Source organism: Halyomorpha halys, unplaced genomic scaffold (assembly GCF_000696795.3).
Source record: "Halyomorpha halys isolate HHAL.00 unplaced genomic scaffold, Hhal_1.1 Scaffold143.1, whole genome shotgun sequence".
Taxonomy (NCBI): Eukaryota; Metazoa; Arthropoda; class Insecta; order Hemiptera; family Pentatomidae; genus Halyomorpha; species Halyomorpha halys.
The window spans coordinates 965344-982787 of NW_027114557.1; the positions used below are offsets into that span (position 1 = coordinate 965344).

A 17444-nucleotide genomic window follows, 5' to 3' on the forward strand; every position below is an offset into this window, starting at 1 on the left:
TGGCTTCTCCTTCATTACCTAATAATCCTCCTAGGTGTCTGAAAAGAAGATGGTCTCCAGATCTTCTCCTCTAGAAATGTTGTTGGAGTTCTATCAGTGGGTAGATTCTCCACATGTTTTTATCATGTCACTATATCACCTACAGCAAATTTACTTGTTGTATATATGTGTATACAGTTGTAAATATCAATAAATAAATTATTAAAAAAAAAAAAAATAGTATTTTTGTGGGGTAATATAGCACCGAGAATTTTATGGAATCCTCTTAAGAACGGTATTGATTTCAATTAAATTGCTTTGAGTAGGGTATTGATCTTTTTATATTTTTTTATTCTGTAGCAGTATTCTATTATTCATTTATTCATTTTTTTATAATTAACATTGATGGACAGTGAACGGTTAAACCGTGTCCACCATATCTAATTTAATAGTGAATTATTGTTCTGGTGGATTGTAGTGTTACGATAATTCTAAAGCTACATGAGATGTACTACTGCATGTAACTTCATTACTATAACATTTATTATGTAATACCTCTGAACCTACTTTGATAGCTACAATCATAAGTACTATCAACTATGACGTCAGACCTATTCTGGAAGTCCTCTTGTCGTCAGAGCTATGCTGCCAAGAGACCAGTAATTACTATGTCACATAGTTTACAACATGGTAGTGTCTGTGATAGTTGCTATTGTCTGTGCCATCACTTTTTAAAATATGTATAAACATATTTTAAAAAATTGGTTTTTTCAAAATGGCCGTTTCTTGTTAGAGTAACAACCAAAACAAGATATCGTTGCCTCAGGGAACCAAACTGATGTAATGAGTAAGATAGGACTAGACAGATTACAGCTTGGGAACTGGAAGGATCTCTTGTGCAAATCCTTTCTAATTAGAGACCAGCTTGCCGCATCCTCTTCCTAAACGGGCGCTCTGATCAAGGAATCACTTTAATTTCATTTGACCAGTGGTTCCCAACCCGCAGAGGTCTACAGATCACTGAGCTAGAAATTTAACTTTAAGGAATTTAATTCAACCTTCTACTTGACCTGGGGCAAATGACGAAGAAAATACAAACAAAAAAAAAACTTTGGCGAAAAGAAAATTTCTGGAAGCCATGTTATTAGCCATGTGTTCTAAATTATAGAAAATTCCAATTCAGACCAATTTTTGTGTTAGAGCTAGTGAGCTAGGCCAAACCCGTGGAAAGATTATGTGAGTGGACACACGAGATATTTGTCGTATGGTACCACTATGTGTTATTATGTTAGGTTCTATCATGAATTTACAAAGCACAAAACTAGTCCTCAACGAACGAATTATATATTTTTTTTCCAAATTGGAAGAGTGGACTTGGAACCACCGCGTTCAACACAAAAGCGCATCAGATTTATCACTTTTTCAATTTGTAGGACCACCACAGAACTGAAAAAAGTCAATCCCAGCCGGGGTTCTGTTCGCAGTTGAATACAACCTGGGAAATGCGAACAGACTTGCACCTCAAGTACCTGAGCTACGAACTGCCCTCTCTCATCAGTAACTGTCAATCTAATTCCATGCACACAGCCAAAGGGAACTGCTTAATGATTGTGGTGGAAAACTCCTCGTCCAACGAGGTAGAAAACGTTCCTGCTCAAGAAGTTTTCTACTAACAAATGACGAAACCCACTCGGGAGATAATGACGTTGAGCAGCTCGCCAAGTACCCAGAACGCAGAGGCTAATTATTATTGTTGCCGAAGAGGCCTGCAGATAAGAGCACGGGACTGAATTATTAACTTGGATGATACGCACTAGGGCGTGATGAGGCATTCACTTCTCATGGTATTTTACGCTATCACCACCCTCGAATATCACAGGCCTTTTGTAGCGCCCCCACGCAAATGGATATGGAAGGCAGTTATTTAATATTAACACTCCTCTGGAGCCCATTTTAAAAGGATAACAGCTGCATCTTAGCTAGCCTGGCTCAGATAGGATTATAATAGCTGTGTAATATTGTAAATAGACCTTTTAGGTGCAGTTAACATTCTTGGCCAAGATTTCGTTTTAAAAGACCTCATTCGACCTAAGACGAGGGTTGTCATATTGACTCTACTTTGATAGCGAAATGCAGAATATCAAAAATAAAATAAAATTTCACAAATTAACTAGCTTCTCGGTTTCACTCACGCAAAATTAGGCTTATACATTCATTCATAGATTATGTAGTTATTTGTTTTCTTTACGAGTAAAAAAAATTACTTCTTCTTATCTCCTTCATTTACCTTCTAAGAATCGTTTCAGAAAACCCGTCCATTATGTTGTAAGTAAGAATAAAACTAAAATCTTAGCAACATTTTTATTCACTTTTAAGATTATATATTATATAACCATATTGTAAATTACACACAGAAATAGTTATATAAGTTGACTTATGCCTTGAGGTCGGTTTGCATCTCGTTTTATACTGCATACGTTATATACTAGGCCAATGGACGTTAAAATGTGGTCCCCCATGTATATCATTCGATGGAGGTGTTTTTAGAGATCATATTCTATCACTACGCAGAAAAAAGCAATTTGTACAGAAGATAATTTTAGTTTTGTATTGTAGAGAATATTTACAGCTACGAGATCTGTGCTCTAAGAGGTACCCTAGAAAGCAGAATCGAGAGATTCGAAAGGAAAATCCTCCATAATGCTATGTACTATCTTGAGATTTAATCGGGATGCCAGGATAATCGCTGAAAGCAATTATCCAAAAATAAGTTAATTAATTAATTATATATTGAGTCCTAAAAAACTATTATTATGATTGGATTCTTTTCCAAAGACTTTTTGTGTGTTTGCCAGTTCACCAATTAAATACCTTTATTTTTAAAAAATGTTGTTACTATTCATTATATAATATAATAAGGGGTGGTATATTGGGCTATATAATAGTATATAAACTACATAAAGAGACTAAATATTTATTTATAATTTATTACTATGATCAAAATGATTCAGATAATTGGTTACCATAAAATATCGATTATTACATTATTACTTATTGATTAATTTATTTATAGCTGCTGATTCATGCCGTGGGATGCAGTTCCGTAGGTGTCGTCTTGTTCATAAGGGATGTCCAGGTCTCGTGGCCCTTCTTACGACTTCGTCTGGTCGAAGTGCATCTTGCTCCGCTCCGGCTTCTGCTGCTTTCTCATCAATCCTGGTCGTGTCTCGTCTAAGCGTTCCTCTTCACTGCTCATTTTCCTGATCTCGTTGCCCTAATCCTTTTCTCCCACTCCTCTTTTGGGGGGTTACCTTATTTTTGAATCTCATTTTGATGACCGAACGCTCCCGAGGTAGGAGTTCCCCTCCTCAGGCCCGAGAGTTGGTAACAAAGTTTGACATGTCCAGGAAGGGCCTGCACCTGCTTAATTTGATTACGGTCCCTCGTCAAACCTGTCACTTTTGTTACAAGACTTAAAGGTTAGCCAATCTAATTTTCTCAGGGGACTCTGGTAATGTGGCAAACTTAACACAAATGTTTTCATATCCGGGGACGCCCTAAAAGGTTCGTAGAAGGATACCCTGACCAGGTATAGGGGCAGATGACGAAAAACCTTTATAATACCCAGGATTGTCGAAAGGTCAATACATATCAATATGAAGGCAAGGAGGTTAAGATGACCGGGACATGTGGCTCGAAGCAATCCATCAGGACGCTTCTACACAACGATGAATGCTGGTACAGATGGCAAGAGACCACGTGGAAGGCCACAAACCAGACAGGATAGGCAGAATCAACAAAAATGCGAAAGAGCTGCATGCAGAAAATTGGAAAGCAGTAGCCCAAGACAAAAAGGCTGGGTCAGGCAACTTAAGACTTACCAGGTCTGTAGAGTCAACCATGAAAAAAAAAAAACTTACAGAGAATATCATGATCTTTCAAATGAGTGATTGTAACTTTTCGGTAGATTTTAGTTTATTCAAAAAACTAATTGTTTTTAATATATTAGAAATAAGTTTCTATAAACCATTTAGAAAACAAATTTTTCTAAACTCAGCCTTATTCCATGCTTACGACTGTATAGAACGCCTTGCATTTTTCATCTGCTCCAGGTAAAGAGTTTTTGAAATGATCATAAATAGATTTTATTTATTTGAATCAACTATTTCTTCCTTATTAAGGCATTAAGGCCAAAGCCATTCAGATTTTCAACGGTTGTAGTAACACAGCATTTGGATAAAATGCAGATGGGATAAGAACGATTATATGAACAATGAACATCAGGAAAAAAAATTTAAATAAATTATCAGACCAATTTGAACATATGGAATTGAGCTCTGGGGCTCCACCAAACCATCAAATTCTTCCCGCATCCAATCGTTACAATTCAAAATCCTACGTAAAATCCTTAATGCTTCTTATTATGTCACAAATAAACTGATTCACAAAGACCTTAACATCCCATTCGTTGCAGATTTGACCCAAAACAGATATGCGTCTTTTCATTCTTTCATTCAAACTCTTTAGCCATCCTAACTCATTAATTGTTAATCTTTCATTCTCAACAATCCCTGATAATCCTCCGAGGAATCTGAAAAGAAGATGGCCACGAGACCTTCTAATTTAAATTAATGTTTGAAGTACCACCAATGGGTAGTTCCTTCCCAAGATTTTCAAGTGTATATGAAACATACAACATATTTACCTATTGTATTATTTTGTACAGTTGTAAATTACATTAAATAAATTTTAAAAAAATAAATGATAAATCTAGTTTCTAATTGTTTAATTTTTAATTTGTTTGAATTTATATTAAACGGTTTAAGACGATATTAAAACAGAAGATTATTTTTAATTTCATAAAAAATAATTGGTTAGTCAATTTCACTTGAAGCATCTTTAGGTTTTTATAATTATTTGCTGTCAATATAAAAGCATTCAATAATATTAGAAATATTTTTCCTATTTTTCAGAAAGAAACAAATTTATTGTTATATACAAATCTTGAAAAAAGTATACTTTCTGAGTTATGCTCCAATAAAGTTTTCTTTTGTTCATAACTTTTTTTCTACTGGATAAATCTAAGATTTAAGTAAGTGAGGAATTTCTCAGAAGGAAACCGAACATTTTTAAAAACAACTTGTAAAAAAGATCTTTCAGAGATCTTAGGTAACAATTGAACATTTGTATTTATACGGATGGTTTAGAATTTCCTATTCTCTTTTTAAATGGCAACAAGGAAAGTTGAATCCTTCTTTATCAAAAGAGTTGTTACTATTTCCACTGTCTGTTTTTACTGAGAAAACAATAATATTTCTTCTGGGAAAAGCTCGAGAGAAATGGAATGAAAATGAAGCTGTCTAGAGTTGAAAATATCGAGGAAGGGATTGTAGAGGAGTGCTCTGTTGTCCGATCTCAAAGTAGTGAAGGATACTTTTCACTTTAGAGCTGAGCGCAGAGCACCGACCTACTTTAGTTCAAGACTCAAACTGCTGTCAGAAAAAGTTGCTGGCCCGTCTAATTCTCTCGCTGGACCCCAATATCCTTCTTTCAGTCCAACTCTTCCAAATATTCCGTGTTTCTAATATTACAAGAGCCGGGGTGAAAAAAAACGCTGTTATTTATGATTACTTATACTTATATAAAATCTATGTATAATTAACAGGTGAAACTGAAGAGTTTACTAAATATAGATAAAGTAATAAGAAATGGCGGCTGTTTCAAAAGGTTAAAAAAAATTAATTTTTCATTCGGAGATCTATATAAAACTACCAACACCAGAAAACCTAAGAGAACATTATTTTAAGATGAGTTAATTTTATAAAATATGAGCCCTAGTAGAGGAATAGTTCCCGAGATTGCTTTTTATTAGCTACATTTCATAAAAAATACACTGAAAAATCAAAAGTTAATGAATTTATTTTGAGAAATCTAAATATTCCGTGTTTCTAATAGCACAAGAGCCAGGGTGAAAAAAAAAACGCTGTTATTTATGATTACTTATACTTATATAAAATCTATGTATAATTAACAGGTGAAATTGAAGAGTCTACATATAGGTAGAGGAATACAAAATGGCGGCTGTTTCAAAAGGTTAAAAAAAATTTAACTTTTCATTCGGAGATCTATATAAAACTACCAACAACACCAGAAAACCTAAGAGAACATTATTTTAAGATGAGTTAATTTTATAAATTATGAGCCCTAGTAGAGGAATAGTTCCCGAGATATAACTTTTTATTAGCTACATTCTATAAAAAATACACTGAAAAATCAAAAGTTAATGAATTTATTTTGAGAAATCTAAATTTCAAAAACTTCATTTCATTAAAGCTACTGTAATGTACTATAAAATAGTTTATCTTTGTAAGAGTAGTATTTTTCATGATATTCGACAAAATAAACTCACAAAATGTTTCTAGTCGTTTAGACAAATAGTTTAATTTATCACAAAATATATCTCAGAAGCCATAAGTTGTACAGATGTTTCCCAGCACTCAATTAAAACTAGTTAAATGTAAGTAAATTATTTAATTAATTAATTACATTAAATTAGTTTTAATGATATTTCCAAACATTTAACCAAACAACTAGAAATGAATATTTTGTGAATTTTTGTTGGAATATCATAACTTCCTCAAGGTAGTATCCTTGGTCCCATCCTCTACACCGTCTATACAGCTGACATTCCAACCAATTGGAGGATTAAGATAAATTCCAACAAATCCTATCAACTTACCTTTATCCTTCGTCGTAAACCTACTGACTGCCCTACAGTTTCATTTAATAAAGTTACTCTAACCCCTGTCGAACAGATCCGCTACCTTGGACTACATTTGGACAAACGATTCACCTGGAATCCTCATACCAGACTGAAAAGACAGGGAACTGCACGTCGATTTCGACTATTACAGCACTTACTAGAGAAACGGTCTAAACTTCCAAAACATTACAAAAGACTGATCTGCATGACTGTAATAAGGCCAATCTGGACATATGGAGTTGAGCTTTGGGGCTCCACTAAACCTTCAAATTCCTCTCGTATCCAATCCTTACAATCATAAATCCTTCGTAAAATCCTCAATGCTCCTTACATTGTCACAAATAAAATCATACATAAAGACCCTAATGTTTCCTATGTAACCGATCTAGCACGAACCAGATATCACTCCTTCCATTATAAACTCTCTAACCACTCAAACCACCTAGTTTCTAATCTTGCATCCTCTTCCATTCCTGACAATCCTCCGAGGCGCCTGAAAAGAAGATGGCCACGAGACCAGCTAATGTAAAATGTCATTAGAGTGCTACCAATGGGTAGTTTCTCTAGACACCTGTAACACTCCAATTTAACTTAGATCGGATTTACTTAATGTATTATAATTTACAGTTGTAAATAACAATAAAATTACTACAAAAAAAAAATCATAACAACTACTTACTAACCTTACGAATATAAACATTACAACTTACTTTACAGTCCATTAAACAAGCCTTGATTTGAGTGCTAAAAGAAATACGGTACGTCAAATTATTTTTTAGATAAAGATTTCTCAAAATAAATTTTATGAAATGTCGCCTTTAAAAGCTCTATCTCGGGAACTATTGAACGTAAATAGCTTTATTAGAGCTCATATTTTGAGCAAATTCACTTTACTTTAAATGGTGTTCTGTTAGGTTTCCTAATGTAGTTGGTAATTTTAATGTATAGAACTCCAAATGAAGCATTAATTGTTTTAACGTTTTGAAACAACCTCCATTTTTAATTCCCCCTACCTATACATGGCAGACTTATCAGTTTTGAATAGTAATTATACATAGTTTTTATTAAATAAATAAATAATTGGGGTGTAATAATTTACTTTTTTCTCCTCTTGGGCTCTTGTATTATAGGTGTCATTGAACCATCCTGTATGTAACAGTGATATTTTTATTGCCCAATCGAGTTACGTCAAATCTAATTTTATTACTTTAGTATTATTTCATATCTTTTGGCTTTCAAATGTAACGTATTTATAACCGCCAATTCCCCCACTCCCCTACCTTGTTCGTACTTCGTATCCGCCATTAGATCATTCTAGTGCTTTCTGCCATTCAGAAAGCTCTTATTTTTTTATTTCATTATTTTTCTTCCTTCCTAACCTTGATTTTATTCTTATTTTCCGTCTTTTAGTGTGTAATGTAGTTTTTATATTTTTTTATCTACTTTTTTATTTGTTATTATTTCCGTTTTCATGTATTTCCTAATACGTTTTTGTAATTCTTGTTTATCTATACATTTCACTCTACATCTCTTTTTATTTTCTCTGATTTACATTTTCTTTTATTTTTATATTTTCTTTTATTTTTATACCAGATCGGCCTGGTGGGCCTTACATGTTGATATAATTTATATTATATATATTTTTTAACAGTCGATTATGAGGGGGTATAGTCATACAAATGACACCCCTAACTATATAAAATGTTCTTATTAAAAGAAAACAAATAATAATAAAATAAATAGATAAGAATAATGCTTCTTAATAAAAGATGAGTAAAATTAATAACAAAAAATAGTGATATTGGTACACTTAAATAAAGCAAACAATTGTCTTCTAATAGTAAAAAGAAACAAGTTAATTTGAAAAAGGGAAGAGAGAAGAAAAGAGAAAAAAATATAAAATATTAATAATAATGAATAAATAAAATAAATAATAATAAGTAAATAGAAGTAGTGTGACTATGAATTAATTTTATATTTATTAAAAATGTATAAAAGAATGTCCTGCAGCAGTCTGGGCTTCAGTCTTCAGGTTGAGGTTGGGTTTCCCAGGTTGTAGGTCACTGGTCCTTTAACTGTCGGCAACTAGGAGTGGAACTTCATGAACCGTTTTGATATAATCCTCTATTTACTCCATTTGTAATTCCCAATGCAATTGACTATTTCTCATCAAGGAGTATTGACTGCGATACTTAGGACTTTATTTTGAAAAGATATCTGATTCACATTGCTCATTTTTATATAAGCTTTCACATATTTTAAATCATACTTAGCCATAACCTATTTTACTTTTATTTCATGTTATCTGTTCTATTATTTTGTTACATTATTTTAGTCTTGTTTATATCTTTTCTAACCCTATTACTAACAAACTGGGGTGAAATGTTGGTTCATAATAAATATTTTAATTACTATTTGAGTTATTTTGATTGCACCCAGACCGGACCATCTTTTTTTATAAACTACACAAGTTTGCTCAACTATGTTTCAATTAAATATATACAGTTAAATGTCTTAATTTATCAATTATAAATCGAGGTGAAATAATTTCTAGAAACGTTTATCTGTAATAAATTTTTTGTCTCCCGTACGGTCAACTAACTATCTTCCAATACGAATACAATTTTTTAATTTTGTCGCGTAGAAAAGACGCTTTTGAAAGTAAATTTTGATGTAATCCAAGGCAGATTAATTAAACAGAAGGAAAATTCATTTCAGGCCTGTAAATGAGTGAAAACTAATTATTTGTTCTGTGGCAATAAATTGCCTTTAAACACACATTCGCCGGACTCAGTTTATTTAACCAATATTGTGGTGTTTGTACAGATGCGCTTGGTAATCATGGATGGAGCACGATACAAAATTTTAAAAAATAAATAAAACTGGATTGTAAATACACAATTTATCTCTGAATAAATTAAGTCTTGGAACTTTAAATTACTACATAAATTATGAGGAGATTAATGCAGTATATTACGTCAGAACTTTTTTCGAAAATTCTGCATTTACTCCTTGTCAGACAATTTCAGTGAGGATAGAACGTTACACGTACTTTGGACCAATGAACTGTGGACTAGAAGCTACTCTAATATTAAATGATGACTTGAATAGTCCTTGAAGGGTGAACCTCGACCCGAAGAAGGATTACTGAGGGAAGCAATTAGCCCCATCGGTAAACACTGCTACTTCCTTATTTGATATGACCCTCCTTCGGAGCTCTCCAACTCAAAAGGAATAATTAAACGACCAGCATTGTCAGGTGTCTCTCCTTCCTAAAGTGAGAACATCCAGTCCTCTGTAACGAGATTTTTAATTTATTTTTTTGCATTGGGTAATGTGGTGTAAGTCCTAAAGTTTCACTATAAATGGCTGTATGATCTTTATTTTAGAAGCTATTTTATTCTATTTTTTTAATAATTAATTTATTGTTATTTACAAATGTATACATATATACACATCAAGTAAATTTGCTGTAAGTGATGTTATGACATAATACAAACATGTGGAGAATCTACCCATTGATAGAACTCCAATAACACTTCTAAAGGAGAAGATCTCGAGGCCATCTTCTTTTCAGACGCCTAGGAGGATCATTAGGTAGTGAAGGAGAAGCCAGGTTAGAAACGAGTTGGTTTGGGTGGATGGGAAGTTTATTATGGAAGGATTGGTATCTGGTTCTGGCCAAATCGGCAACATAGGGGACATTGAGGTCCTGATGGATGATTTGGTTTGTGACAAAGTAAGGAGCATTAAGGATTTTACGAAGGATTGGATTCGAGAGGAATTATATGGTTTAGTGGAGCCCCATAGCTCAATTCCGTATATCCAGATAGGCCTTATAATAGTCATGTAGATCAGTATTTTGTAATGGATTGGAAGTTTGAACCGTTTGTCTAGTAAATGTTGTAATAGTCGGAATCGACGAGCAGTTTCCAGTCCTAAGTAACGGATCTGTTCAACAAAAATAAGTGGGGTATTATTATAAGATACTGTAGGGCAAGACGAAGGGTAAATGTGATTTGGTGAGATTTATTGGAATTTATTTTAATCCTCCAGTTTTGACACCATTCTACGAGGGTGGTGATGTGGGATTGGAGGGATTGGGATACAATGGAAAGATCATTATTCACTGACAATAGCTATGTGTCATCGGCATACGTGGTGAGAATAGTGTTAGGATGGGTTGGGATGTCAGCTGTGAAAACTGTATAAAGGATAGGACCAAGGATACTACCCAGAGGTACACCAGCAGACTGAGGAAACAGGGATGAATAAGCGCTGTTGTGATTTACTTGAAATAACATGTCTGAGAGATAAGAACGGATAATGAGATAATATGCAGGGGGTAGGAATTTACGGATCTTGTATAGCAGTCCTGGGTGCCAGACCCGATCAAAAGCCTGTTCTTCCAATTTTTTAAAAATATTTTTCCAAGAAGAATATATTTAAAATTTTACATTTTAGCTCACGTTTTAGGAGATTGATAATTCAGTTCAGTAGTCCTTAGTTTGCACTTTATTAACCGCTTATGAGGTACTTGGAAGACATTTATTGTGGCGGGTGTAAGGGTATAATAACGTGGTAATATTACTAAGTATGACAGTAGGAGTAAGTACACACCAGTTACTACATAACAAAGATCTGCACTTGATCCTCCTAACCGTGTTTTGCCGGGGTTACTGTTCAGAACTTAATAATAAGTTCTTAAAAACAATAAAACTCTCCAGAAAAAACGCAATCACAAAGTGATCTAATTTTCTTTCTTTTTTTATCACCTCCTTGCTGTTCATATCTGACATACGGTGCGGGGGAGAGGTATCATCTATAGAGTACTACCCATTTCTAAACATGGTGGTGGGGTCAAGTTTACATTTCATGGGACTACGAAAGAAATAAAGTTGAGCCCACAGACCTAACTTTAACGGGCACCACACAGTTGTGAAAAACTACCGTTTTTGTTTACGAAAACCTATAAATTAAATAGAATGCTTTTTTTTTTTAATTTTGATAATATTTTCAGGTGTAACAATATAAATCTTAATTTTTCCATCATTAAAATAATTTTCCCCTATAAACAAAATTGTATTCTGATTCCTAGTAGTCAATTTGATTATTGTCATCACCTTATTTAGGTTACATCCAAAAAGGCCTCTGACTACATACGTCTCTATAATTCAATAGGCATACACACAATGAACATATACACAAAAGTTCAACTCCAATAAATACACTTTTATGTGAAAATGATCTCATGACAAAGGTCAAAAAATAAAGCTTATTTTTCTGGGCTATCAAAAATGTGTAAAAAAGAATTTTTCAGGGTACTGAAGTTGTGATTACTGAGTTATAGTAAAATTATATTATAGTAAAATACAAAAATTGTGAAGGAAAAAAATTATTAATAAATGCTAGTTTTTTTTTTTTTTAACTGTGTTACATTTACTTGAACATAACGGCCTGCATTTTTTAAATAAATCAATGAGAGGCTGTGTTGCTGAAATTAAGATTTTAGGCATGTTATATGTTTCAATAAAGAAGATTGTGAATATTTGGATAATCTTATTTTTATTAATAAAAGAAACATAATTATCTGATTCCTTATTCCTTTCTTTGTCAGTATAACCCTTTAAAAACTATTTATTTCTGCAGGTGAGATGTGTGAGAACGAAAGGACGAGGCTAGTCGTCCTGGGCGGCCCCGCCGTCGGGAAGACAGCCATCGTCAAGAGGTTCCTATACTCCACGTTCACGGAGAAGTACAGGAGTACGGTCGAAGATCTTCACAGCAGGCAGTTCGATCTTGGACCGATCACGATTAAGGTATTTCACCATTTTATTAATTCTTAGTGGAGATCCCGGTCCTCAGATAGTTTTAATCAACCTCTCCCTCCCTTTTCTCCTTTCTCCTCTCTCTCTATCTCAGTCCTATATTTATCTACTTAGTCTTTTATTTATCATTTCTTTTATCTTCTCTCCTAGTATTTTTAGCCTTTGTAATAATAATTAAAGCTAAAACATTCTCGTAGTTCCATATCATCTGGAAGATATCCTAGGAATATTTTTCAGTGAGAAACTAGAAAGTTTCTTGTTAAGTGCTTGAAGGAAGAGGTAAAATGACAAAAGAAGTGAAGCCAATGGGCGAAGGGGAGGAGCACGTGCCAATCACTGACTTCCTTTGTTGGTTTTAATTTATATTACAATGGCGGACATTCCTATTAACATCAACGTAAACTTTTCTTTTCGTGAGCGTAGCCTTTTTGACATTTAGTTTGAAGGAGAGTAGAGTTATGCCATACCCTTGGTTATATCTATTTGATTTTTCAGATATCGAATAAAAATAATGAATTTATTGGAAGTATATTTATTTATTTGAAAAAATATATTTTCTATGTTTCTCAATTTATTCCTTAAGAAATCTTTACACATTATATTTTTAGTTAGTATTTTTCTTTTCTTTTTTACATTAAATCTTTTCTATTTTTTTATTCCTTCCAATTACTTTATTTTTTTTATCTTCCACTTACATTTGGTTTGTTATTTTACTTACTAGGCCAATTCTCTCTGGTTGTGTTTATGCTATGACAGATGTAAACAGAAATGCTGCCCAAATTCAGAGTGTTGCTAGAAAATACAGCGTACTCGTATTTATCAATTCATGATTTGATATGTATTAATAGTATGTACCACTGCAGCACATGAAGGGTCATAGGTGCAGTACTTTGTAGAGAAGTAGTGTCAGTAGACCAACGGTTGTACAAGGAGGTAATTTGATTAGAATCACGCTCAACGGCCAGATTTTTACCCAATGAGGCTCCCGAACCCACAGGGCTGACTCAAAGGCTAGAGGTAATAGATAATAACTATCTACCATTTGTACTCGGTTTCTTGGTTAGTAGTCCATTGCCTTACCAATCGTGCATTTCAAATACTTTTTTTAACAATTTTATTTTTTTTATTGCCAATCTGTACATACGAAGTTGAGCTTCGAATTCCTCTCGCATCGAATCCTTCCAATGCAAAGTCCTCCGTAAAATCCTCAATACTCCTTAGTTTGTCACAAATAAAATCATAAATAAAGACCTTAATGTTCCATATGAAACCGACCTAGCCCGAACCAGATATCATTCCTCCCATTATAAACTCCCTAACTAGCCAAACCCACTAGTTTCTAACCTTGCTCCCTCTTCCATTCCTGACAATCCTCCCCGGAGCCTGAAAAGAAGATGGCCACGAGACCTGCTAATGTAAAACGTCATTAGAGCGCTACCAATGGGTAATTTCTCTACACGCCTTTATCACTCTATTTCTAACTGAAATCCAATTTACTAAATGCATTATAATGTTTGGTTGTATATAGCAATAAATAAATTTAAAAAATTTTATTATTTATTTTTATTTTATTATTTATTTTTATTATTTGATTTCTTACTCCCTCTTTTTCTTGTATAAATTCATGTTGCATTTTCCTTATTTATTCTTTCTTTTTTTTTATCCCAACCCTATCTGTACTATTCTGTCAATTTCAAGCTCCCAGAACTCCCTTCTCTATTAATTCCAAACAAACGTTCAACCCTTTACACAACTATATAGAAAATCAAAAGAAATTGTCATTAAATAGAAATATAGTAATAAATCAATAATAGAACAGCGACAGCAGTATATCAATTAATAAAAAAAAATAAGTAGGTTAAAAAACTAATAATTATATTTTTAAAAGCCATATAAATAAATTTAAATAGCTGAATGAATAACTTAAAGCACAAATAAATAGATCAAAAAGCAAAAAAAAAATCTAAACAGAGAGCAGACACGGCACAATGGTTATACCATTTTACAATACCGTAAGATCATGCGGTGTAGTCTAAACTATACGCCGTACTATCCCAGTTTTTTTCTACTTTTTCTTTTTTGAAACACTAACCAACTATAAGTTAAATACAATATATTTAAAATATTATTGTTTTAATAATTTTATTTCAATTTTTTTCTTATATATATTTTGTTCCTCCTTCTTCTCACACAAAGCCATATTACATTTTTTTTCCTTTCGTTCATTTTCTTTATATAAAATAAAATAAAGTAAAGCTCTACTTAAATATAAAGTTTAAATATATAATTTTAAATAAACAATTTGAAACTTGAAAACATTATTATACAAAAAAAAATCCATTCAAATCTCACATAAAATACACTATTAAATTTTTGATCAAACCTAACACGAACTAAAGCCCCCAAGCTATCAGTCACTATATTCCTGTTAGTACTCAATTTAACCTACATGCTAAGTTAAACACGGTATTGCCAGGAAATCACTCATGATTTTATTTACATACAAGATGAGTGACTCCAGCAATTAACTAACATAAACTCCAGCATTGTGGAAATAAGCAAATACAATCTGATCCTTCGGAATGGTTTCATCAGCCCGACCTCTATACCAAACAGTGGGAGTAAAATTATCACTGCTATACACAAATATATGCCAAAATGAGTAGAATCGAATAAAGTATTAAAAGTAAAGGAATTTTAAGATTAGAAGTGAAAATCTGTGTAAAAAATAACAAAGGATAAGGATATTATGTATAGTTAAAGGGTAATGGAACAAACTGTTTTTTTCAAAAGGAAGTAATATTATATCAAATATGATTAATACTTATAAATATAATTATTTATTCTAAATAGACCAAAAATAATAAAACGCAATCCTTCCGGGCCAACCCATCCAGCTAAACGATTTAACGACAGTCCTATTTCACTTTAGAAACATTTATTAAAAATGGTTGAATCATTCATATAGAGGATTATTTTTGGTGTTATGATCTCCTCTTGTGAGATTGTAATAAGCCGTACATTGCCCAATACTACTCGATATAAGAGTCTGTTTTAAAGATGTGATAAGTAGGGCTACCACAGAGGGGGCAGTGACGAGTTTATAGATTTCAGGCGGGATTTTAGTTTTGCGCTCGATTTTTTAAGTGAATATAAGGTACTTTATAGAAAAAGAATATTCGATAGTTAATAATAAAAAAATATTTATTAACAAAAATTAATATGTAGCAAAAATCGAAAACAGTATGGAAATTTTGTTTCAATTTTTTATAGATAATTTAATGACTATGGTAATGAAATTTAAATCTCTTCATAAAATCGCTTCGTTCTTTCCATATCCGTAGATTTATGTCCTCCTATTCATCTCCGAGATACTCGTTTGCTTTGCAATAACTCCCCTCCCCCCAACTTCCATTGTCTTCCCCCCTGTACCTTCTGTAACACAATAAAGCTTCATTAAATATAAAGTATGATATTTATTAGAAGCAGAAAAGAAAAAAAAAAGGGGGAGGGGCTGTTTGTGCTTATATTATTTTTTTTCCCCCTCTAGCTTTATAAGTCCAAAAAATTCTCAAGAGAACTCGATAAATTTATTAAATTAAGTCAAGACCAACTTATTACCATTTCATTAAATTTGATGAAACTCATTACTAACAATAACATCTGCCAGGATATTAAAGGAATCCCAAAGAAGTTATTAAATCTAGTACGGATGTGCACGACCGATGACGAATCTGTAATCATTATTCTCAGAAGTTCAAAGTTCGCCCGGGTTTAAAACAAGGCGATTCTTTATCACCCATCTCATATAATCTAACTCTAGAATACGTTAATAAAAATGTGATGCATATCTAAAAGAGTTTAACTTTATCTAGTAAAATGCCGGTGATTGGGTATACTGGTGATTTGGTATTATTGGGTAAGAACAGGGAAACTAAAAAATCAAACACAACTACATTGATAAACTCCAGTAAGGACTAAGTCTTGAAGTAAATATGGATAAAACAAAATATATGGTCAGTTGTAGAAACGGAAGTAATTTCGGTAATATGGAGGAAATACATCTTCTCTTCAGAAACTTTTTTTTTAAATAATTTATTTATTGTTATTTACAGCTCTATAAAATATATATAATTAGTAAATTTGCTGTAGGTGTGATAGAGACATGAAAGAAACATGTGGAGAATCTACCCACTGATAGAACTCCAATAACATTTCTAGAGGAGAAGATCTCGAGGCCATCCTCTTTTCAGAGGCCTCGGAGGATTATTAGGTAATGAAGGAGAAGCCAGATTAGAAACAAGTGGATTTGGTTGGTTGGGAAGTTTATCATAGAAGGATTGGTATCTGGTTCTGACCAAATAGGCAACATAGGGGATATTGAGGTCCTGATGGATGACTTGATTCGTGACAAAGTAACAAGCATTAAGGATTTTACGAAGGATAATGGACTGTAAGGATTGGATTCGAGAGGAATTTGATGGTTTAGTTGTGCCCCCAAGCTCAACTACGCATGTCCAGATAGGTCTTATAATTGCCATATTTAGGATTGGCAGTTTAGACAGTTTGTCTAGTAAATGTTGTATTAGCTGGAATCGACAAGCACTATACTGTCTTTTCTGTCTTGTATGAGGATTCCATGTTAGCTGTTTAGATATATCCAAAAACTTAAAACTATTATCCTTCCCACTGTTCATTATGGATGTGAAACGTGGCTCTTACTCTAAGGATAGAACGGCGGATTAAGGTTTTTGAAAATAATGTATTGTGTAAAATATTCAGACCGAAAAAGGAAGAGTAACTGGAAAATTTAGAAGGTTCCATAACGTTGAATTCAGGAAAATGCACCCGATACATATAATTAAGGGTGTAGC

The 17444-nt window shown here is 33.0% G+C and overlaps 1 protein-coding gene across 2 annotated transcripts in view; it reads left to right on the forward strand.

Annotated features, from left to right (window-relative positions):
- The window catches only part of LOC106678427 (GTP-binding protein Di-Ras2), a 627505-nt gene that overhangs the window by 578402 nt on the left and 31659 nt on the right, over positions 1-17444 (forward strand). For both annotated transcript variants that reach the window (XM_067051714.1, XM_067051715.1), the window contains exon 3: positions 12392-12561. In XM_067051714.1, the coding sequence (XP_066907815.1) occupies positions 12392-12561 (170 nt within the window). The remainder of the gene's footprint in view (positions 1-12391; positions 12562-17444) is intronic.